This window comes from Mirounga angustirostris, unplaced genomic scaffold (assembly GCF_029215605.1).
Source record: "Mirounga angustirostris isolate CCGP_5_RB_7025 unplaced genomic scaffold, mMirAng1.0.hap1 SCAF_11, whole genome shotgun sequence".
NCBI classification, from domain to species: Eukaryota; Metazoa; Chordata; class Mammalia; order Carnivora; family Phocidae; genus Mirounga; species Mirounga angustirostris.
The window spans coordinates 68,906,644-68,930,949 of record NW_026991719.1 but is presented as its reverse complement, the minus strand read 5'-3'; the positions used below and the strand labels follow the sequence as shown (position 1 = coordinate 68,930,949).

Here is a 24,306-nt window from a genome sequence, read left to right as displayed (position 1 = left end):
TTATTATGAAGAATTATAATAAGACCAGCTTTAACCTGAAACCAACACCAGACACACAGACTTAAAAAAAAAAAAAATTATAGGCCAATATCCCTAATGAAATGAGATGCGAAAAACCTCAGCCAAATATTAGAAAATGAATTCAACAATACATTAAAAGGATTATATGGGGTGCCTGGGTGGCACAGTCAATTGAGCGTCTGATGCCTGGTTTCTGCTCAAGTCATGACTGAGCCCTGCATCCAGCTCCATGCTCAGTGCAGAGTCTGCAAGACTCTCTCTCCATCTGCCTCTCTCTCTCTCTGAAATAAATAAATTAATTAATTAAATAAATAAATAATTTTTGAGACGCCTGGGTGGCTCGGTTGGGGTCAAACACCATGTTGGACTCCCCACTTGGGGAGTCTGCTGGTCCCTCTGCCCCTCCCTTTCCTTGTGCTCTCTCTTTCTCTCTCAAATAAATAAAATCTTTTAAATAAAGGATTATACATCATGACCACATGGAATTGATTCCAAGGATGCATGGATGATTCAACATCTACAAATAAATCAACATGATAATCTGCATTAACATAATGAAAGATAAAAATCATATCCTCTCAGTAGATGCAGAAAAGGATTTGACAAAATTAAACATTCATCTATGATAATTCTGAACAACGTGGGTATAGAGGGAATGTACCTCTATATGATAAAGGCCATATATGACCAATTCACAGCTAATATTTAACAGTGAAGAGTTGAAAGCTTTTCCCTTAAGATCAGGAATAAGACAAAGATGCCTATTATCTTAACTTTTATTTAACATAGTATTGGAAATTCTAACCACAGCAAGTAGGTGCATAAAAGAAATAAAAGCATTCATATTGGTAAGAAAGAGGTGAAACTCACTATTTGCAGATGACATGATGCTATATATAGAAAACCCTAAAGACTCTACCACAAAACTATCAGAGCTAATAAGAAAGAAATCAAGGAAACAAATTCATTTTCAGTTGCATCAAAATGAATAAAACAGGAATAAATATAACCAAGGAGGTGAAGATCTGTACACTGAAAAATAGCAAGTATTGATGAAAGAAATTGAAGAAGAAACAAATAAATGGAAAGATATTCTGTGCTCATGGATTGGAAGAATTAGTATTATTAAACTGTCCAAACTACCTCAAATAAACTACAGATGCAATGTAGTCCCTATTAAAATTACACTGAAATTTTTTAGAGAACTAGAACATTTTAAATAATTCTAGGATTTGTATAGAACCACAAAACCCTGAATAGCCAAAACAGTCTTGAGAAAGAACGAAGCTGGAGGTATCCTGCACCCTGATTTTATTTATTTATTTATTATTTATTTATTTAATTTTTAAAAATGAGAGAGAAAGAACGAGTGGTGGGGAGGGGCAGAGGGAGAGAGAGAAAGAAGCAGACTCACTGCTGAGCAGAAAGTCCAATGCAGGGCTTGATCCCAGGACCCGGAGATCATGACCTGAGCAGAAGGCAGATACTTAACCAACTGAGCCAGCCAAGTGCCCCATGCACCCTCATTTTAAACTGTATTGCAAAACTAATCAAAACAGTATGGTATTGGCATAAAAACAAACACATTGATCAATGGAATAGAATAATGAGTCCAGAAGTGAAAACACCAGTAGTCAATTTATGACAAAGGTGGCAATAATATACAATGGGGAAAATGCAGTCTCTTTAATAAATAGTGTTGGAAAAACTTAACAGCTACATCCTAAGAATGAAAGTGGAACACTCTCCTACACTATATACAGAATTAACTCAAAATGTAATAGAAATTTAGCTATAAGACCAGACACATAAAAATCCTAGAAGAAAACTTAGATGGTGATCTCTTTGATCAGTCAGTTTTAGCAATATGTTTTTTGGATGTGACTCCAAAGGCAAGGGAAGCAAAAGCAAAAATAAACAGATGGGACTACTTCAAACTAAAAAGCTTCTGCACAGCAAAGGAAAACCAACAAAAAATGAAAAAAAAAAAACTACTGAAAGGAAAACATATTTGCAAATCATATAACTGGTAAGGGGTTAATATCCAGAATATAGAAAGAACTCCTACACCTCAATTACAAAAAAAACAAACCAAAGCAAACCAAAGCAAAAGTTTTAAAAAAATTGGCAGAGAGGTGTGCCTGGCTGCTTGGTCAATAGAGCATGCGACTCCTAATTTTAGGGTTTTAAGTTCAAGCCCCATGTTGGGTTTAGAAGATTACTTAAAAAATAAAATCTTAAAAAATTTAAAACAATGGGTCAAGGATCTCAATAGACATTTTAACAAAGAAGACATACTAATGGCCAAAAGGTATATGAAAATATTCTCAATGTCACTAATTTATCAGGAAAATGCAAAACAAAACTACAGAGATATTACCTAACACCTGTGGAAATGACTATTATCAAAAAGATACCCAGTGCTGGGGAGAATGTGGAAAAAACAACAAATAAAACTTTGTTTTATTCATTTTGATGCAACTGAAAATGGATGTTCATGTTTTTTGGTGGCAATATATGTGGGTGCAGCATCTATGGAAAATAGTATTGAGGTTTCTCAAAAAATTAAAAATAGAGCTACTGTAGGTAGGATCCAGCAATTGCACTACTGGGTAACATTGAAAAAAATGAAAACATTAATTCAAAGAGATATTTCCACTTCTCTGTTTACTACAGCATTATTTAAATAGCCAAGAGATGGAAACAACCACGTGTCAATTGATGATGAATGAATAAACAAGAAGTCATGTATTTATGTATGTATACACACACACACACACACACACAAGAGAATATTACTCATCCATAAAAAATGAATGAAATCCTATCATTTGCAACCACATGGATTTACCTTCAGGGTATTATGCTAAATGAAATAAGTCAGACATAGACAAATACTGCATGATCTTATGTACATGTGCAATAAAAAGAAAACAAAACCCAGATTCATAATACAGAGAACAGATTGGTGGTTGCCAGAAGGGTAGGACACTGGGGAGGTGTAATTGTTGTAGGAAATTAAGAAGTGCCAACTTCCAGTTATAAAACAAATAAGTCATGTGTATATGATGTATATAGTCAATAACATTGTATTAAATATGTAAGGTGGTAGATGGTAACTAGACTTATTTTGGTGGCCATCTTGCAGTGTATGCAAATGTGAATTCATTGTGTTGTACACCTGAAAATAATGTAATATTGTATGTCAGTTATCTCAAAAAACTAAAATGCTTCTACACAGCAGAATATTAGAATATTTACAGATATGCACAGCTATCAACACAGTTTTAGAACTTTATCACATCATAAACATTTTACCCTTTATCTGTTACCCCCATTTCCTTATCCCATACCCCTAAGCAACAACTAGTTCATTTTCTGTCTCAATAGATTTTTCTCTTTTCCAAATTTATATGGATGGATTTGCCATTATTTATTTAAATAATTCTTTCTGTATCTCTCTTTTTTTCTGGGATGTTAATTATATGGAATTTAGATTTTCTCACATTTCATATGTCTCTGAGGCTCTGTTCATTTGCTTTTAACCATTTTTCATTTTCTTCTTCATACTGGTTAATTTCTGTTGCTGTATCTTCAAGTTTACTATTTCCTCCACCATCTCCATTTTCTTAGCTAACCCAGTATTTTTTTAAATCATATATTATTTTTGTCTAAAATTATTTACATTTTTTATAGTTTATATTTTCTGCTGATAACTTTTTATCATTCCATTCAAGTGTGTTTATTTTTTTTTTCAAGTGTGTTTATTTTTAACCAAAGCACATAGTTATAATAGCTGCATAATCCTTGTCGGATGTTTCAACATCAGAGTTATCCTGGAATTGACACCTATTAATTTTGACTGTTTCAGCATACAATCTGCCTGATTAGGTTCAAGTTCTATCTCACCCTCTCTGTGTGATGGTTCCAACATTAATTATGTCTTCAGATTGTTTGGGTCAGAACTCTGCACGTAGTAACTCAGTAGTTAGTTTTAGACCATATCAGTGGTTGGTGTTGCTGTTGTTTTCAAGCCCATTGTTAGGCTTCTTAGATTCTATTCCACACACATGCAGTTTGTTGTTGAGACCAGGAATTGTGTCTGTTTGTACACAGAATTAGGGGACCTCCTTCTCCCATTCTATCTTTTCCATGATATCTTCTATGGATTCTCCAATTCCCATGGGCCCTTTATCCTGATTCCTCTGACCAGAACTTAGTTTCTCTCAAAATTTTAGTCTTTCATGATGTCACACAGGTTTGTACTATTAGGGCTGCCCTTGGGATGAAGTGAAGGAGAGCATGAAAAAAATAACAGGAAATACCTCCCCTTACACAAACTTTTATTTTTTAATCATATGAGCCTCTTTTCCTGGTCTCTCTGATCAGATAGGTTTCTCTTGATTGGAGCTTGCCTTGGAGCAGGACTGGGAATCAAAAAAGAAAAAAAAAAGTGGGAAAAAAGCTTGTAATTCTTATGTTCACTAGCTCAAAAGTGCATATTTTCCTGTTCCTTTCTCCAGAAAGTGAGGTTTTTCTTGCAAATATTATTCATACCCGCTGTGGAGTTCCATGACTCAGTATCTTCTTGGGTCAAAGTCAAGAGATAAAGGTTTGAAATAAACCCAGGAAACTCACCATAATGCTGGTTATTCTTTGAATTTTGTTCTCCCTCCCTTATCTGCTTGCTATTATTTAATTTTCAGAGTCCTCATATAGTTCTGCCCATTTTTAATTGAATGCTTTCTTTTTCCATTGGTGTTTGGCTGGGGACAATATTACTGAAAGCACAAAGGTCATATGTTTAATGTATGTTAATAAATCATAGCAAAGCTCTAAATAATTTGAGATGAAACATTCAGCTCTGAAAGTTAAGGATTCTCGAGAACAATCTGAAAACCATATTAAGAATGTTCCTTTTCTAAGTACCTTCTATATGTCCTTTGACAATTTGTGTTTCAGTAAGTGTGGATCTTGTTAGATCATGATGGGAAATGCCGGGGTTATATTATTCTTAGTTCTTACTCTTGTTCTAGTAATCCTAAACTTCAGTTTTTGAACAATATTTTTCAGGTAAATGGTCTTCAAATGGTTGATGAGCCAATGGAAGAGGGAGAAGCAGATTCTTGCCAAGTAAGTAATTTCATTAACCCATTATGCTACATTTTTAAAATGAAAGAGAATAATGGGAAAGGAGAAAAATCATCTGTTAAAGAAATTTATTCAGGTAAGTTGATAATAAGCAAATTCAATTCTTAATAAAACAATAATTTAAAATACAGGACAGTTTTTGTCAGAAATTTTTACATGGAAATTTTTTTAAACAACTTTATTGAGGTATAATTTATATGCCATGAAATTCACCCATCTTAAGTGTAATAATGAATGAAATTTTTACTTGCTAGTATATGAGTAACTGGGTTACTTAAATACAGAATCCTCTGAATTAAACTAAATAAAATTACCTTCAACTTTGGGGTAGAAAAGAGATCTAATGTAGAAATATTTAACCTGAGGTCATTTAAAATTCATTTCCTGGCTTTGAAAAAGTACTACATCTAAATTATATCAGAATTTTCTAACTAGTTTTATTTTTTTTAAGATTATTTATTTATTTATTTGACAGAGAGAGAGAGAGCACACACACAAGCAGGGGGAGCAGCCTAGGGAGAGGGAGAAGCAGGCTCCCCACTGAGTAGGGATCCCGATGCAGGACTCAATCCCAGGACTCTGGGATCATGACCTGAGCTGAAGGCAGATGCCTAAACACCTGAGCCACCCAGGTGTCCTTCTAATTAGTTTTAAAGACCATTTAGCGATGGAGAGGCAAAGATGGCGGAAGAGTAGGGGACTCTATTCCAACCGGTCCCAGGAATTGAGCTGGATATCTGCCAGACCACTCTGAACACCCAGGAAATCAGCCTGAGATGTAAGAAGATAGATCTGGATCTCTACAAACAGAATATTATAGGCAGCTGGATTCCAGGTATGAAGCAGGGAGCCATGATTCTGCAGGCATATATCAGAGGATAAATCCAGGGGGACGGAGCCAAGCCATTGGGATCCTATGCCGCCCGTGAGCAATAGCCACCTGCACTGGGGACAGGGCGCAGGCTCGCAGACCGATAGCGATGGGGAAAGGACTTTAGGGCAGCCCGCCAGATGGAAACCTGGAGTAGCAGGACCCCACGTGCGAACTGGGGGCAGCTGGCGGTTTTAGAAACACAAAGGGCAGAGACATGCCCTGACCTGGAGGCGAGGACTGGGAATGCTGCTGAGGGGTGCACAACCCAGGACGGTGCAGTTTATAGCAGCACACACAGAAAAGGAGATAGTGTGGCCTGGAGAGCTCACTGAAGAACAGACTGCGATCTCTCTGCTCTGAGGCGGAGGGTTGGAAATGATCTCTTCTGCTCTGACTCTCGGAAGAGATGTGGAAGCTGCCAGGGAAGGCTGACAGAGAACAAAAGCCCCCCAAAACAGGTTTTCACTGAGCCCATCCCCCACCAAAGGGAGCAGGGCAACTCTGACCATACAGGGTTGCCTGAGTAACAGCGCAGCAGGACCCTCCCCCAGAAGACAGCTAGGAAAACAAGAGGCCGACAACCCTTAGGTCCCTAGAAAACAGGTGTATCTTGCTTGGGTTGTGGTCAATAATTTGGACTCTATACATTCCCTCAACCACCCCTCAACAGTATGACTAGGAGGAGGAACCCCCAAAATAGGAATGACTCAGAAACTATGACTTATGCCACGGATTCACAAATTAATTCAGATATAATCAAGATGTCAGAGATGGAATTCAGGCTAGCAGTTGTGAAGACGGTAGCTAGAATGGAGAAATCAATTAATGGCAAAATAGCGTCTCTAAGGGCAGAAATGAAAGCTGAATTGGCAGAACTTAAAAATGCTATCAATGAGATCCAATCTAATCTAGATAATCTAACACCTAGGGTAAACGAGGTGGAAGAATGGATTAGTAATCTAGAAGACCAAATAATAGACAAGAAGGGAAAAGAGGAGGCCAGGGAAAAACAACACAGAATCCATGAAAATAGAATCAGAGAAATAAGTGACACCATGAAATGTTCCAATGTCAGAATTATTGGAATGCCTCGGGGTGGAGAGAGAGAGGACTAGAAGATATATTTGAACAAATCATAGTTGAGAACTTCCCTAATCTGGGGAATGAAACAAACATTTGTGTCCTAGAGGCAGAGGGGACCCCTCCCAAGATCAAGGAAAACAGGCCAACACCCTGGCATGTGATAGTAAAACTCGCAAATCTTAGAACCAAGGAAACAATCTTAAGGGCAGTTAGGGGGAAGAGATTCCTTACATACAGAGGGAGGAACATCAGAATAATGTCAGACCTATCCACAGAGACCTGGCAAGCCAGAAAGGGCTGGCAACACATATTCAGGGTACTAAACAAGAAGAACATGCAGCCAAAAATACTTTATCCAGCAAGGCTGTCATTTAGAATGGATGAAGAGATGCAGAGCTTCCAAGAGCAACAGAAACTGAAAGAATATGTGACCACAAAGCCGGCCCTGCAAGAAATATTAAGGGGGGGTTCTATAACAGGAGAAAGACCCCAAGAGTGATATAGAAAAGAAATTTACAGGGACAATCTATAAAAACAAGGTCTTCACAGGCAACATGATGAAAATTAATTCATATCTTTCAATAATCACTCTCAACGTGAATGGCCTAAATGCTCCCATTAAATGGCACAGGATTGCAGATTGGATAAAAAGACAGGACCCATCCATATGCTGTCTACAAGAGACTCACTTTGAACTTAAAGATACATCCAGACTGAAAGTGAAGGGATGGAGATCCATCTTCCATGCCAATGTACATCAAAAGAAAGCTAGAGTAGCAATTCTCATATCAGACAAATTAGATTTTAAGCTAAAGACTGCAGTTAGAGACACAGAGGGACACTATATCATTCTTAAAGGGTCTATCCAACAAGAAGATCTAACAATTGTAAATATCTATGCCCCCAACATGGGAATAGCCAACTACATAAGCCAACTGTTAACCAAAATAGTCATGTTGATAACAATACATTAATTGTAGGAGACCTCAATACTCCACTCTCAGGAAAAGACGGATTATCTAAGCAGAAAATCAACAAAGAAACAAGAGTATTGAATGACACACTGGACCAGATGGAACTCATAGATATATACAGAACATTCCACCCTAAAACAACAGAATACTCATTCTTCTCGAGCGCACACAGAACTTTCTCCAGAATAGACCAAATACTGGGTCACAAAACAGGTCTCAACCAATACGAAAAGACTGAGATTATTCCCTGCAGACCATAATGCCTTAAAACTGGAACTCAATTAGAAGAAACAATTTGGAAGAAATTCACACACTTGGAAGCTAAAGACCACTCTGCTCAAGAATGTTTGGTTCAAGCAGGAAATCAAAGAAGAACTTAAACAATTCATGGAAACCAATGAGAACGAAAACACATTGGTCCAAAACCTATGGGATACTGCAAAGTCAGGCCTAATGGGGAAATACATAGCCATGCAAGCCTCACTCAAATATTAGAAAAATCCCGTATTCACCATCTAACTCTACACCTTAAGAACTAGAGAAAAAGCAACAAACGTTGCCTAAGCCATGTATTAGAAGAGAAATAATTAAGATTAGAGCAGAGATCAATGAATTAGAAACCGGAAACAGTAGATCAGATCAAATGAAACTAGAAGCTGGTTCTTTGAAAGAATTAATAAGATTGATAAACTACTGGCCAGACTGATCCAAAAGAAAAGTGAAAGGACCCAAATTAATAATTTTATGAATGAAAGGGAAGAGATCATGACTAACACCAAGGAAATAGAAATAATTACTAGAAATTATTATCAACAACTACATGGCAATAAGCTGAGCAATCTGGATGAAATGGATGCCTTCCAGGAAACATATAAACTCCCAGGACAGAAACAGGAAGAAATTGACAACCTGAACAGGCCAATAATCAGTAATGAGATTGAAGTAGTGATCAAAAACCTCCCAAAAAACAAGATTCCAGTGCCTGATGGATTCCCTGGGGAATTCTGCCAAACATTCAAAGAAGAAATAATACCTATTCTCCTGAAGCTGTTTCAAAAAATAGAAACGGAAGGAAAGCTTCCAGACTCATTCTGTGAGGCCAGCATTACCTTAATCCCTAAACCAGGCAAAGACCCCATCAAAAAGGAGAATTTCAGACCAATATCCCTGATGAATATGGATTCCAAAATCCTCAACAAAACCCTAGCTAAAAGGATCCAACAATACATTAAAAGGATCATCCACCACGACCATGTGGGATTTATCTTTGGGATGCAAGGGTGGTTCAACATTCATAAATCAATCAATGTGATAGAACACATTAATAAGAGGAGAGAGAAGAACCATACGGTCCTCTCAATTGATGCAGAAATAACATTTGACAAAATACAGCATCTTTTCCTGATTAAAACTCTTCAGAGTATAGGGATAGAGGGAACATTCCTCAAGTTCATAAAATCGATCTATGAAAAACCCACAGCGAATATCATCCTCAATGGGGAAAAGCTGAGAGACTTTCCCTTAAGATCAGGTGTATGTCAAGGATGCCCACTCTCACCACTATTGTTCAACATAGTACAAGAAGTCCTAGCAACAGCAATCAGACAACAAAAAGAAATAAAAAGTATTCAAATTAGCAAAGAAGAAATCAAACTCTCTTTTTGCAGATGACATGATACTTTATTTGGAAAACCCAAAAGACTCTATCCTCAAATTACTAGAACTCATACAGCAATTCAGTAATGTGGCAGGACACAAAATCAATGCACAGAAATCAGTTGCTTTCTTATACACTAACAACACAACAGTAAAAAGAGAAATTAGAGAAACAATTCCATTTACAATAGCAGCAAATAAGATACCTCAGAATAAACCTAACCAAAGAAGTAAAGGATCTGTACACTCATGAAAGAAATTGAAGGGGACACAAAAAGATGGAAAAATATTCCATGCTCATGGATCAGAAAATAAACATTGTTAAAATGTCTATGCTACCCAGAGCAATCTATACCTTCAATGCCACACTGATCAAAATTCCAATGACATTTTTCAAAGTGCTGGAACAAGCAATCCTAAAATTTGTATGGAATCAGAGAAGACCCTGTATCGCCAAGGAAATGTTGAAAAAGAAAAACGTGCTGGGGGCATCACGTTGCCCGATTTCAAGCTATATTACAAAGCAGTGATCACCATGACAGCATGGTACCAGCACAAAAACAGACATATAGACCAATGGAACAGAATAGAGAACCCAGATATGGACCCTCAACTCCATGGTCAAATAATCTTTTGACAAAGCAGGAAAAAATATGCAATGGAAAAAAGTCTCTTCAATAAATGATGCTGGGAAAATTGGACAGCTATATACAGGAGAATGAAACTCGACCATTCTCTAACACCATACACAAAGATAAACTCAAAATGGATGAAAGGCCTCAATGTGAGACAGGAATCCATCAAAATCCTAGAGGAGAACATAGGCAGTAACCTCTCTGACATAGCCCACAGCAACTTTTTTGAAGATACATCCTCAAAGGCTAGTGAAACAAAAGCAAAAATGGACTTTTGGGACTTCATCAAGATTAAAAGCTTCCGCACAGCAAAGGAAACAGTCAACAAAACAAAGAGGCGGTCACCTGGGTGGCTCAGATGGTTAATCGTCTGCCTTCGGCTCAGGTCATGATCTCAGGGTCCTGGGATCGAGTCCCGCATCGGGCTCCCTGCTCCTTGGGAGCCTGCTTCTCCCTCTGCCTCTCTCTCTCTCTGTCTCTAATGAATAAAAAAAAAAAAAAAAAAATCTTTAAAAAAAAAAAACAACCCAAAAAAAACCCAAAGAGGCAACCCACAGAATGGGAGAAGTTATTTGCAAATGACACTACAGATAAAGGGCTGATATCCAAGATCTATAAAGAACTACTCAAACTCAACACTCAAAAAACAAATAACCCAGTCATAAAATGGGCAGAAGAAAAGACACTTTTCTGAAAAAGACTTACAAATGGCTAATAGACACATGAAAAAATGTTCATCATCATTAGCCAACACAGAAGTTCACATCAAAACCACATTGAGATATCCCCGTACACCAGTTTGAATGGCAAAAATTTACAAGGCAAGAAACAACAAATGTTGGAGAGGTTGTGGAGATAGGGGAACCCTTTTACACTTTTGGTGGGAATGCAGGTTGGTACAACCACTTTCGAAAACTGTTTGGAGGTGTCTCAAAAAATTAAAAATAGAGTTACTCTATGACCCAGCAATTGCACTCCTGGGTATTTACCCCAAAGACACAGATGTAGTGAAAAGAAGGGCCATATGCACCCCAATGTTCATAGCAGCAGTATCTGTTATAGCCAAACTGTGGAAAGAGCCGAGATGTCCTTCAAGGGTTGAATAGATAAAGAAGATGTGGTCCATATATAGAATGGAATATTACTCAGCCATCAGAAAGGATGAATACCCAACTTTTACATCAACATGGATGGGACTGGAGGAGATTATGCTAAGTGAAATAAGTCAGGCAGAGAAAGTCAATCATCATATGGTTTCACTTATCTGTGTAAGATAAGGAATAGCATGGAGGACATTAGGAGAAGAAAGGGAAAAATGAAGGGGGGGAAATTGGAGGGAGATATGAACCATGAGAGACTATGGACTCTGAGAAACAAACTGAGGATTTTAGAGGGGAGGGTGGTGGTGGGATGTGTTAGCCCAGTGATGGGTATTAAGGAGGGCACGTACTGCTTGGAGCATTGGGTGTTATAGGAAAACAATGAATCGTGGATCACTACATCAAAAACTAATGATGTATGGTGACTAACATAACACAATAAAATAAAAAAAAAAAAAGACCATTTAGCTATTGGGCCATTCTGTGTCAGGACTATGTACTTGATCCTTGTTGTACAAGATCTTGTTTTACAGAAGAGTGTTCTTAAGATTTTAAGAAGGGTCTGCCTAAGATGTTCATCCACATTTATTTTGTTATTTTATGATTATCATTTCAATAGTTTTTTGGGGGTGGGATTATGGATTGTTAAAGCTAGAAAGAGTATTAGAGACAATATTTTTTAATAACCCCATTGTTTCGTTAAGTCTGTTGAGACCTGCAGATGTTCTGATTTATACTAGATCATCAATGTAACAAGTAGCAGAAGTGAGACTTATGACATAGTGCTCCTCATGTTAACTCATCTGTGTATTGTGTAGACTCAAAGAAGTGGAAAATTAGAAAGGCATCATCCTTCTCTTATTTAGTTACAGATAAAATCAACCTTGATATCTTTTTCCCCTTGAAACTGTGTTATAAGAGGACTTTTTCAGATAGAGCCAGCAGAGATATTTAAATTGGGTTTGTCCAAGATTCTTCTTTGAAATATATGTAAAAATTCACTATCTCTGCAGGTTGTGATGATGTCACAATAATCTTAGTTCTGATTAGCAGATAAAATGTTATCATTATTTCTTTTGTAATTTATTTAATATAAATAACATGTTAATTTTGAGTATAATTAAGTGTAAGCTTCTATTAAAATCATCTAAAGCTTTCTCGGGGCGCCTGAGTGGCTCAGTTGTTAAGCGTCTGCCTTCGGCTCAGGCCATGATCCCAGGGTCCTAGGATTGAGCCCCACATCGGGCTCTCTGCTCAGCGGGAAGCCTGCTTCTCCTTCTCCCACTCCCCCTACTTGTGTTCCCTCTCTCGCTGTGTCTCTCTCTGTCAAATGAATAAATAAAATCTTTAAAAAAAAATTAAAAAACAATATATTCATCTAAAGCTTTCTCTACAGATCATATGTACTAAGAGGCATAGTATTTATGTTACTAGTTTATAAAAGATGAAGTGTAGGAAAATACAAAAGGCAGTGGGGAAGGGTATATTTGAGAATTAATAAATTAACAGGGAAATACTATGCCCCACACCATAGGAGGCAGAAAAAAATGTATGTGTGTGCATGTGCACATATGTAGATGTGTAGCCAACATAAACACATAGATACATATATATAGGATTATTGTCAAATATTTACCTTCCCAATTTAAAAAAAAAGAATCAGGAAATATACTTTTTATGGAAAGACAGTAAAAATATATAACAATTGATGCTAATGTCATCTAAATTGGTCAGTCACCTTCAGTGGGTAGAAAGGGAAATCTGAAGTTTTGGAGAATAAGGGACCTAGAATCACTTGTAAGGATTTGATTTAGGTTTTTTTTTAAGATTTTTATTTATTTGAGACAGCGAGAGAGAGAGAGTGCACACAAGCACAGGGAACAGCAGGTAGAGGGAGAGGGAAAAGCAGGCTCCCTGCTGAGCAGGGAGCCCAATGAGGGGCTGGATCCCAGGACCCTGGGATCATGACCTGAGCCAAAGGCAGACGCTTAACCAACTAAGCCACCCAGGTGCCCCAGAATTTGATTTAGTTTATAGCCTGAGTTATCTGAACTTAAAGTACATTTGCTGTGCGATGGTTTAGGTACTCATTGGTGTCAGTTAAATTATATGAGTGATGATAAACACTAACTGTATAAATTTATCTCTTTAATGTTTTCATATATAGGATTTTGGGGGCTGTGGTTGCCTATTCCAGTGTGATGCTGGGAGCTGTGTTTTTTTGTGGTCGGCTGTTTTTATTTATTTATTTATTTTAGATAGTGGAGAGTTGTAGAGATTGCTCTGTGATGCATAGATTCTTTAAGCAGTATTCTTTAAATTTGAACTTAGGAATTGCCTATTTTGCCTGATGCTGTTTTGTTATTGACTGATTTAGACAGCTAATCCACTTCATATCACTTATCGTAGCTTTGAAATTTCATGGTCATCTGATCACTTTTCTTCAGTTAAAACAGGCAAAATGAAGTAAATTGTTTCCCACACTCTTGATATAGATATAGATATAAGTAGATAGATACATCTAGCTTATGATTAACAAAGCTAAATTATAGTTAGTATAATTTTAATATATCCAGATTAGTAATAATGATTTTTTCCATTTCTCAAGACAGTGTTCATATTTGGTAATCATTAAGTAACAGGTCAGTGATAAGAGATATATGATATCATATTTCACCACCTAGTCCCCTATTTCTCCCAACAATGTCCAGATTAGAAAAAAAAGATGTTATGATTCTTCTTTAGTAGATTACTGACATGAATTGATTATTTTATGTTCTCAAAATAAGTAGAGGTGTCTTATATTGGTAGTTTATAATCCATTCATATTTACTTTTAAAGTTTGTATGGAATGGCTATTACTACCTCAAATAAAATACACATTTTTAATGCTACCGATGTTTTAGGAATTTCAAAAGAAGAATCATTGAACTATTAGATTTTTGTTCACTACATTAGTACAACATCAGTAGCATGTTTAGTCTCTAAACTGATACATATTTTTATTACCCAGAAATATAAAGGTTACATTTAACTGAAAATGTACATAAAAAACTGATTTACTGATATTTTGAAGCCCTACATATCTAATTTTAGAAACCACTCTTGACATATGTCTGTCTTAATAATCCTTTAAGAAATATTCTATTACAAGTGCGTTTTACTTAAACTCATGTGTAGCTATATGTAGGAAGTCCCTTAAGTTGGGGTGCCTGCTTCTCATAGGGTGGATTTTTCCTTCCTTTACTTCTCTTTCCATTCTGGACATTTATCCTTGCTGTGCTTCAATATTTTTCTTCCCTTGCAAAGTTGGTCCTTACTTCTGCTTTTTATTCATTTAGCATTTTTAAAAAAATTTGAACCCTTGGAAGTTAAGGTGGCAGAGTAGTAGGGGGACCCTATGCTTGCCTCATCCCTGAACACAGCTAGATAAATATCAAATCATTCTGAGCATCCAGGAAATCGATCTGAGGACTGAGAAGATAATCTGCCGAACTAGAAAGAGAAAAGAGGCCACATTGTGGAGGGTATGAAATGTTCAGATGTGATTTGGGGGAGAAAAGAATCATGGTGCTACAGAAGGAAGGGACCCTGATCAGGGAGAGGGGAAAGAGAGAGAGAGAGAGAGAACACAAATGCAGGGCATTGCTTAAAAAAACACTCACCTGAAACAATTGATGGGGAAAACAAGAGGGGCTGATTATTGCAAATTTTTACAAGCAGTGGAGCTCTAAGTCTGAAGTTTTAGAAGTCTATGCCATCACCAGTGTGGAGCCTGGTGGGCATAGAGGTGCTCCTGTGGAGAAGGAGAGGAGAGGCCCAGTGGTGGACAGTGTGGTCTGAGGATCCTCTAAGTCACACTAGGAGGGACAGTTCCCATTCTTTGAATGCATTTAGGAGAGGTGTCACTGCCTCTCCAGGGACAGAGGAGTCCGTGGGCACCATTGAGCTGGTCTGTTCATTAGTATAGGAACAGAGACACCTACTGAGGGCAGCTAACCTGGATGCTGGCTTTTTTCTGTGCTTTACCATAAACTCTAAGCCCCTACATGTTCCTGTGACTGACCTTCTGGAAAAAACCCACACCAGCCACAGTTCAGTGAGACGATCCTCCAGAGGATCAGCATGGGTCCATGCAGTGCCATGTCCCTAAAATTTGAAGTTTTGAAACCCAGCTGGCATGCCTGAGATAAAACACAGGAGCTTTGTGCCACCTGGTGTGCAGAAGGCTCAGACACAGATGGTAAAGATAGGGATCTGAGGGATGCCTGGGACAGACTAGGGGAGATTGTTTGCTCTTCTGAGAGGGCTTCCTGAATAGCTGTGGGCATGAAATCCCCTCTTCAGGGATGAGAGCCGGCTGATAAAATTTTTACCCCTGCCCATCAGCAAGGATGGACTTTAGTGAGCAGCACAATGCCCAGGGTGGAACCTTGCCCACTTACACCAGGTGCTTTTTTTTTTTTTTTTTTGGTTACAGTGGGGCAAGTGTCCCTGTGACTCAGAGCATCAGCAGGCCCCTCCCCCAGATGACCAGCACAAACTGCCCCATTGCACCAAGTCTACTGACCACAGAGAGCTGCAAAGCTGTAGCTCTAGGAGAAATAGGATCTAGCCTCTTTTAACAAGTAGACTAAAACACACCTATTTTAAACTTGCTACACAGTGGACAAGGTCCAAGCACTCCCCACTGCAGACAAGGAGAAATTCTGCAGGGGAATGACCTGAGGAAAAGAGCAGCCAAAACACAACAGCAGAGTGCACACAGCATACACCAGAAACAATTCCAGAAGAACCAGGTCCTGGACAGTATACGACCTCTTCTTAATATAGCCATTACTCTCAGGAGCAGGAAACATAACAGACTTTCCTAACACAGAGAAGACAGAGAGCTACACAAAATGTCAAAATGGAGGAATTCACCCAAAAAGAAAGAACAAGAAGTCAAGGATAGGGATCTCATCAAAACAGATATAAGTAATATGCCTGAACCAGAATTTAAAACAACAGTCAGAAAGATACTAGCTTGGCTAGAGAAAAACACCAGGAGTCCCTCACCACAGACATAAAAGACCTAAAACCTAGTCTAGCCAAAAAAAAAAGGTATAATGGAGATGTGAAGCTGACTGGATGTAATGCCCACAAGTAGGGAACAAGCAGAAGAACAAATAAGTGATAAAGAAGATAAAATTGTGGAAAATAATGAAGCTGAAAAGAAGAGGGAAATAAAAATATTGGATCACTAATGTACACTTAGGGAACTCAGCAACTATATGAAGCATAATAACATTCATATCATAGGAGGCCCAGAAGAAGAAGAATGAAAAATGGGCAGAAGGTTTATTTGAGGAAATTAGAGCTGAAAACTTCCCTAATCTTGGGAAGGAAACAGATATCCCAATCCAGAGGCACAGAGAACTCCCATCAAAATCAACAAAACAAACTAACACTAAGATATATCATAGTTAAATTTGCAAAATACAGCGATAAAGGTAAAATCCTAAAAGGAACTAGACAAAAAAGACATCCCTAACGTACAAGGGAAGACAAATAAGGTTAGCAGCAGATCTCTCCACAGAAACATGATAGGCCAGGAGAGAGTAGCATGATAGATTCAACGTGCTGAATGGGAAAAAAATATATATGCAGCCGAGAATACTTTATCCAGCAAGGCTGCCATTCAGAAAAGAAGGAAATATAAACAGTTTCCCAGATAAAAAACTAAAGGAGTTCATGACCACTAAACCAGCCCTGCAGGAAACTCCCAAACTCTTTCTTTGAGGCCAGCATTACCTTGATTCCAAAACTAGGCAAAGATCCCACTAAAGGGATTTATAGGACAATATCCCTGATGTACATGGATGCAAAAATTCTGAACAAGATACTCACAAATTGAATCTAACAGTACATTAAAAGAATTATTTGCTGCAATCAAGTGATATCTATATCTGGCTGCAAGGTGGTTCAGTATTCACAAATCAATCAATGTGATACACCACATTAAGAAAAGAAAGGACAAGAACCATATGATCCTCTCAATAGATACAGAAAAAAACATTTGATAAAATATAGCATTCATTCTTGATAAAAAAACTTCAATGAATTAGGGGAATAGGTAATATACCTCAACATCCTAAAGGTCATATATTAAAGACACACAGGTAATATCATTGTCAGTGGTGAAAAACTGAGAGCATTTCCACTACGATCAGGAACAACACTAGGATGTCCACTCTCACCATTGTTATTTAACATAGTACTGGAAGTCCTAGCCTCAGCAATCAGACAACAAAAAGGAATAAAAGGCACTCAAATCAGCAAGGAAAAGTCAAACTTCCACTCTTTGCAGATGACAATACTTTATGTAGAAAACCCCCAAGACTCCATCAAAAAATTGTTAGAACTGATATATGAATTCATCAAAGTCACAGGATAGAAAATCAAGTACATTTGCATTCCTATACACCAATAATGAAGAAGCAGAAAGAGAAATCAAGGAATTGATCTCATTTACAATTGCACCAAAAACCATAAGATACCAAAGAATAAACCTAACCAAAGAGGTAAAAGAAAGGTACTCTGAAAACCATAAAACTCTAATGAAAAAATTGAAGATGACACAAAGAAATGGAAAGACATTCCATGCTCATTCGTTGGAAGAACAAACATTGTTAAAATGTCTATACTACCCAAAGCAATCTACACATTTAATACAATCCCTATCAAAATACCACCAGGATTTTCACAGAGCTGAAACAATCTTGAAATTTGTATGGAACAGGAAAAGCCCCTGAATAGCCAGAGGAATGTCGAAAAAGAAAACCAAAGCTGGGGCATCACAATGCCTGACTTCAAGCTATATTACAAAGCTGTCATCATCAAGACTGTCTGGTACTGGGACAAATAAAGACACATAGATCAATGGAACAGAACAGAAAACCCAGAAGTGCACCCACAACTATATGGTCAATTAATCTTCGACAAAGCAGGAAAGAATATCCAATGGGAAAAAGACAGTCTCTTCAACAAATTGTGTTGGGAAAATTGGACAGCCACATTCAGAAGAATGAAACTATACCACTTTCTTACACCATACAAAAAATAAATTCAAAATTTATGAAAGATGAAAGACCTTAATGTGAGACAGGATACCACAAAAATCCTGAAGAAGAACACAGGCAGTAACCTCTTTGACATTAGCTATATCAGCTTCTTACTGGACATTTCTCTTGAGGAAAGGGAAAGAAAAGTAAAAATGAACTATTGGGACTTCATCAAGATAAAACTTCGGCACAGTGAAGGAAACTAAAAGGCAGCCTACAGAATGGGGGAAGATATTTGCAAATGACATATCTGATAAAGGGTTATTATCCAAAATCTATAAAGAAATTATCACACTCTGGGGCACCTGGGTGGCTCATTTGGTTGAGCAACTGCCTTCGGCTCAGGTCATGATCCCGGGGTCCTGGGATTGAGCCCCGCATCGGGCTCCCTGCTCGGCAGGAAGCCTGCTTCTCCCTCTCCCACTCCCCCTCCTTGTGTTCCCTCTCTCGCTGTCTCTCTCTCTCTCTGTCAAATAAATAAATAAAATCTTAAAAAAAAAAAAAAGAAATTATCACACTCAACATCCAAACAGCAAATAATGCAGTTAAGAAATGGGCAGAAGACATACATGAATAGACTTTTTTCCAAAGACATACAGATGTCTAATAGACAGATGAAAAGTTGCTCAACATCACTCATCATCAGGGAAAGACAAATCAAAACTACAACGAGATACCACCTCACACCTGTCAGAATGGCTAAAATTAACAACACAGGGAAAAAACAAATGTTGATGAGAATGTGGAGAAAGCGCAACCCTCTTATACTGTTGGTGGGAATGCAACCTGGTGCAGCCACTCTGGAAAACAGTACAGAGGTTCCTCAAAAATTTAAAAATATAACTGTCCTATGACCCAGCAATCACACTATTAGGTATTTATGCAAAAGATACAAAAATGCTGATTCTGCAGGGCACATGTACCCCAATGTTTACAGCAGCATTATCAACAATAGGCAAATTGTGGAAAGAACCTGTGTGCCCATCAACTGATTAATGAATAAAGATGTTGTATATATATACAATGAAGATTACTCAGCTATAAAATGAATGAAGCTTGACATTTGCAATGACATTGATGGTGGTAGAGTGTATTATGCTAAGTGAAAACAGAAAGATATACCATATGATTTCACTCATCTGTGGAATTTAAGAAACAAAACAGGTGAATATAGAAGTGGAAGAAAAAAAATGGAGGCAGATCATAAGAGACTCAACTATAGAGAACAAACTGAAGGTTGATGGAGGGAGGTGGGCAGGGCAATGAGCTAAATGGGTGATGGGTATTGAGGAGGGCACTTGTGATGAGCACTGGGTATTATATGTAAGTGAAGAATCATTAAATTCTAATCCTGAAACCATTATTACAATATATGCTAACTAACTAGAATTTAAAGAAAAACTTGAAAAAATATAATGCAGTATAAAAATAGTGATAATGTGATAAAGGGAAAATTTCTGCAAAAGAAAAAATTCAAACCCTTGTCCTATAGATATGCAAAACTCTTTGATAAACAGTTATTGTTCATCTAAATATTGATGCCTAACCAACAGAAGGTGTAGTTATGCTATACCACAAGGGATGCAAAGATAAATAGTATAAATAATTCAATAACTTCAATTTTTATAGACATTTTGTGGTTTTCAAAATTCTCAGTTGACTCTGTCACCCAGATCTGAAATAGATAGGGTCGGTTTTATTGCCATTTTATAGATGAGGGAACTAAAGAGCTGATCCTAGTAAATAGAATAATCCAAGCCACGTGGGAACTAGCTTGCCACCCTTGTTTGGTTTTCAGTCAGGACAAATCGATACTATTTTCCTAACCTAAATATTCTGTAATTACTTTCCAATATGTACATTATTTGAGGTGTTTTGTTCACCCTAGTTGTGTCTTGACATCTACATTATTATTACTATTAACGCTCTTTCAAAGTAGGCTGATACTTAGCTTGATTTTCAATGACCCTAGATTATTCACTGCATGAGAAGAGTACATCAAGCTGTTTCCCAGATCTTTTCATGTATATTTTAACAAATCCACAACTAAATCCTCTTGGAATTTCTGGGTTATCAAACTGGCCTATCTACCCAGAAATATAGCAAATGTTTGAACAGATGGATATTGCATTATTACATAAAACTGAAACAATTATGCTTTAAAATTTCTCTTCTTTATTTTCATTTTTATTTTAATTCCAGTATAGTTAACATACAGTGTTATATTAGTTTCAAGTATATAATATAGTGATTCAACAATTCCATACATCACCCAGTGCTCATCATGACAAGTGCACTCTTTTATCCCTATTATCTATTTCATTTATGCCCCACCACCTTCCCTCCTATAACCAGTTTATTCTGAATAATTAAGAGTCTGTTTCTTGGCTTCTCTCTCTCTCTCTCTCCCCTCCTTCCGTCTCTCTCTCTCTCTCTCTCTTTTCTCCTTTGCTCATTTCTTTTGTTTCTTAAATTCTACATATCAGCGAAATCATATGATATTTGTCTTTCTCTGACTTACTTCACTTAGCATTATACTCTGTAGGTCCATCCCTCTTATTTTGTTTTGACCTGTTTTCTGGAGGTATCTATGTTCAGTACCATAGTCCTAGGAAGTAGTCATAATAGCATTATATAGTATGATTTCCTAATGGATTGTCTTCAGCTTCTCTTTCTCATTAACAGGTGATTTCAAATCAATTAATCAAAAGATTGAAGCATTAGTGTATTTGGCAGTATGTTTTGAACTCTATCAGTATATTTTCCCAATGTTATAGCCTTGTTGGGCCCCTGAATTAAAAAGATGATCACAGAGTGTAGAGGTCAGAGCATACTATTTTAGTTGTGATTGAGCCTTCATAATTTTTATATTTATCAACAATTACTATGATATTCCAAAAAAACCCACTAACTCACAATCATCCTTGTCTCAGATTTGTCATATGGTGTTGAACAGTGGTTCCTATTTCAAAGTTATTAGATTTTAATTTCACAGTAGCAACTTTCTTTACAGAGATCAACTATGATCAGGTACTATGTATAAGTTTGCTAGGGCTGCCATAGCTAGGTACCACAGACTAAGTAACTTAAACAACAAATTTATTTTCTCACAATTCTGGAGGCTAGCATTTCAAGATCAAGATGTTGGCAAAGTTGGTTTCTTCTGAGGCCTCTTGCCTTGGCTTGTAGATGGTTGTCTTCTCCCTGTGCTTTCACATGCTTTTTCTTCTGTGTGTATCTATGTCTTAATCTCCTCTTCTTGTAAGAACAGCAGTCATATTTGATAAGGGCCCATCCTAATGACCTTATTTTACCTGAATTACCTTTTTTAAGGCCCTGTCTCCGAATAGTTACATTCTGAGGTACTGGGGGTTGCACATGAATTTTGAGGGGAAACAGTTCAGCCCATTAACATATTGTGTACCTTTTTGTTTCATTAAGGGAAGTGATATATCTGACAAAATTTGTTATCCTCAAGTCCAAATTTTATCTCTGTATCCCCAGTGGGTAGCACAGTGCCTAATACATAGCATGTGCTCCATGAATGCTGTTGATTTTTCTGAATGAGTGAATAATTAAAGATAAAAGGCGGTATATATGGGAAGATTATGTAATATACCACAACTTTATTATACCAGGATAGAGAAAATTTTTTGAAGATGATTCACTCTTAGGAGAAAACAAATGGATTGCTGATAGGTACATTACTGTCTTATTTCAGGCTAGAATGCTGCCAGTCTAAAGCTTTGGAATGTTGCAGAACCAGAAGAAAGTGAAGTAGAGGAAGGAAGGAGGGCTGCAGTTGACAGAAAAAAATGTTTTAATAGTAAACATCAATAAGTATAGCCTTGGAGAAGCTGAGAAATGTTAGTCAATAGACAAGAATGGGCTGGGGAGAAGATGAAATAAGAAAGACCAATATTGGAAATGATGACACAGAGAGTATCAGATAATTTGGCAGTTAAAAAAAAAAAAAAAAGAGCACATGCAAATTATAAAACACTTCTGTAATAAGTAGCTGTGTGTATGTGTGTGTGTGTATTTGTGTAGATATCTATATTTATATACCTATATAACTGTATCTTAGAAGCACCTAAATAGTACTGTTCAATCCTGAGCATGTATCAGAATCATCTGGGGAGGTTTTAAAAAATGCTAGGTCTCACCCTAGTTCTACTGAACCATAATCTTTGAGGGTGGGATTCAAACATATATATTAAATAAATATTTATTTTACTAGTGATTTTTATTTGCAGCTAGGGCATTGTAAACTACTGTTTACTTAAAGGTAAACTGGCCATAATTTAGTAATGTAATGCATAGTAGTTGTTTGCTTAGGACCATATGTTTTTAATAGAGAAGACAGATGACCAATCAGTAAGTTCATATCAGCATTTTTTAAAAGTACAGATTCTGGAGTCATTATGCCCTTCATTTATGTTAAGTACAACACAGTGTAATAAAAATACTGACCATGAATAATCTGGAAAAATGTTTATAGTCCTCACACTCTAAGGAAAAAAAAATGCTTATTTCATTAAATTTGGAAATAAAGTCAGTTCTGTTCAAAACTGACACAATTCCATTATCCAGAATGAATTCCTGTTTCCCTATTTCCTTTATATATTAAAAAAATCATTCTGGATAAGTATTTTTCTCCTTTTTTTCAAGGCATTTAAAAATAATTTTGAGAGTTTTTTTTTTTTTTACTAGTTAATTTATCTTTAAAATCTTTCTTTTTACAATTGAGAATAAGCTGATGGTTGCCAGAGGGAAGGGAAACTGGAAGATGGGCAAAATGGATGAAGTGAATTGGTAGATACAGGCTTCCAGTTACAGAATGAATAAGTCAAGGGAATAAGAGCTACAGCATTAGGGAATATAATCACTGGTATCGTAATAGCGTTGTATGGTGACAGATAGTAGCTACACTTGTGATGAGCATAGGATATCATATAGGATGGTTGAATCACTACCTTGTACACCTGAAAGTAATGTAAATTGTATGTCAACTATACTAAAAAATAATAAATACTATATATTATAGTGAATATACCAGTAGCCCATAATTTATATATACATATTTATATATATTTAATAATTTATATATACATAAATTAAAACAAGTATTGTATGGTATTATATGGTATTATTATACCATAATGAATACCAAATTATTATTATACCATAATAAATACCAAATAAATAAAAACAAATATTATTGTATGGTATTGTATGGTATTATTATACCATAATATATACTATATATATGTATATACATATATATAGTGAATATACCAGTAGCCCATAATTTATATGTGTGTATATATATATATATATATATATATATATATATATATAAATTAAAACAAGTTTTCCTTCATTGCCTTTTTATGAAATTACATCAATTTCTATGGCTGTCTGCTCCCATAAAATCAAACAAGTATTGTGGTAAGCCTTAGGAATGCAGAAATGAATGTGATAATACCTGCATTCGGGAAGCTCACAGTCTAGTGGGAGAGAAAGACAAGTTAATGAGTTATTAGGACACAGTGTAACAATATTTTATGGGGGCAATCCACTGGGAAAAGTGGTCTTTTCTAATCTAGTAGTATTTTCATGTTGGAAACTTTTTATGGTAATGCTGCCAAAAATTGAAAGGTATGTTATATTTTTGAAAGATGGGCATCTGTGGATTTTAATTAAGAG

The 24,306-nt window shown here is 36.6% G+C and overlaps 1 protein-coding gene across 1 annotated transcript in view; it reads left to right on the top strand.

Annotated features, from left to right (window-relative positions):
- The window catches only part of RPS6KA6 (ribosomal protein S6 kinase A6), a 194,883-nt gene that overhangs the window by 47,085 nt on the left and 123,492 nt on the right, over positions 1–24,306 (top strand). Inside the window, exon 2 of the mRNA XM_064574293.1 lies at positions 5,095–5,154. Within this exon, the coding sequence (XP_064430363.1) occupies positions 5,095–5,154 (60 nt within the window). The remainder of the gene's footprint in view (positions 1–5,094; positions 5,155–24,306) is intronic.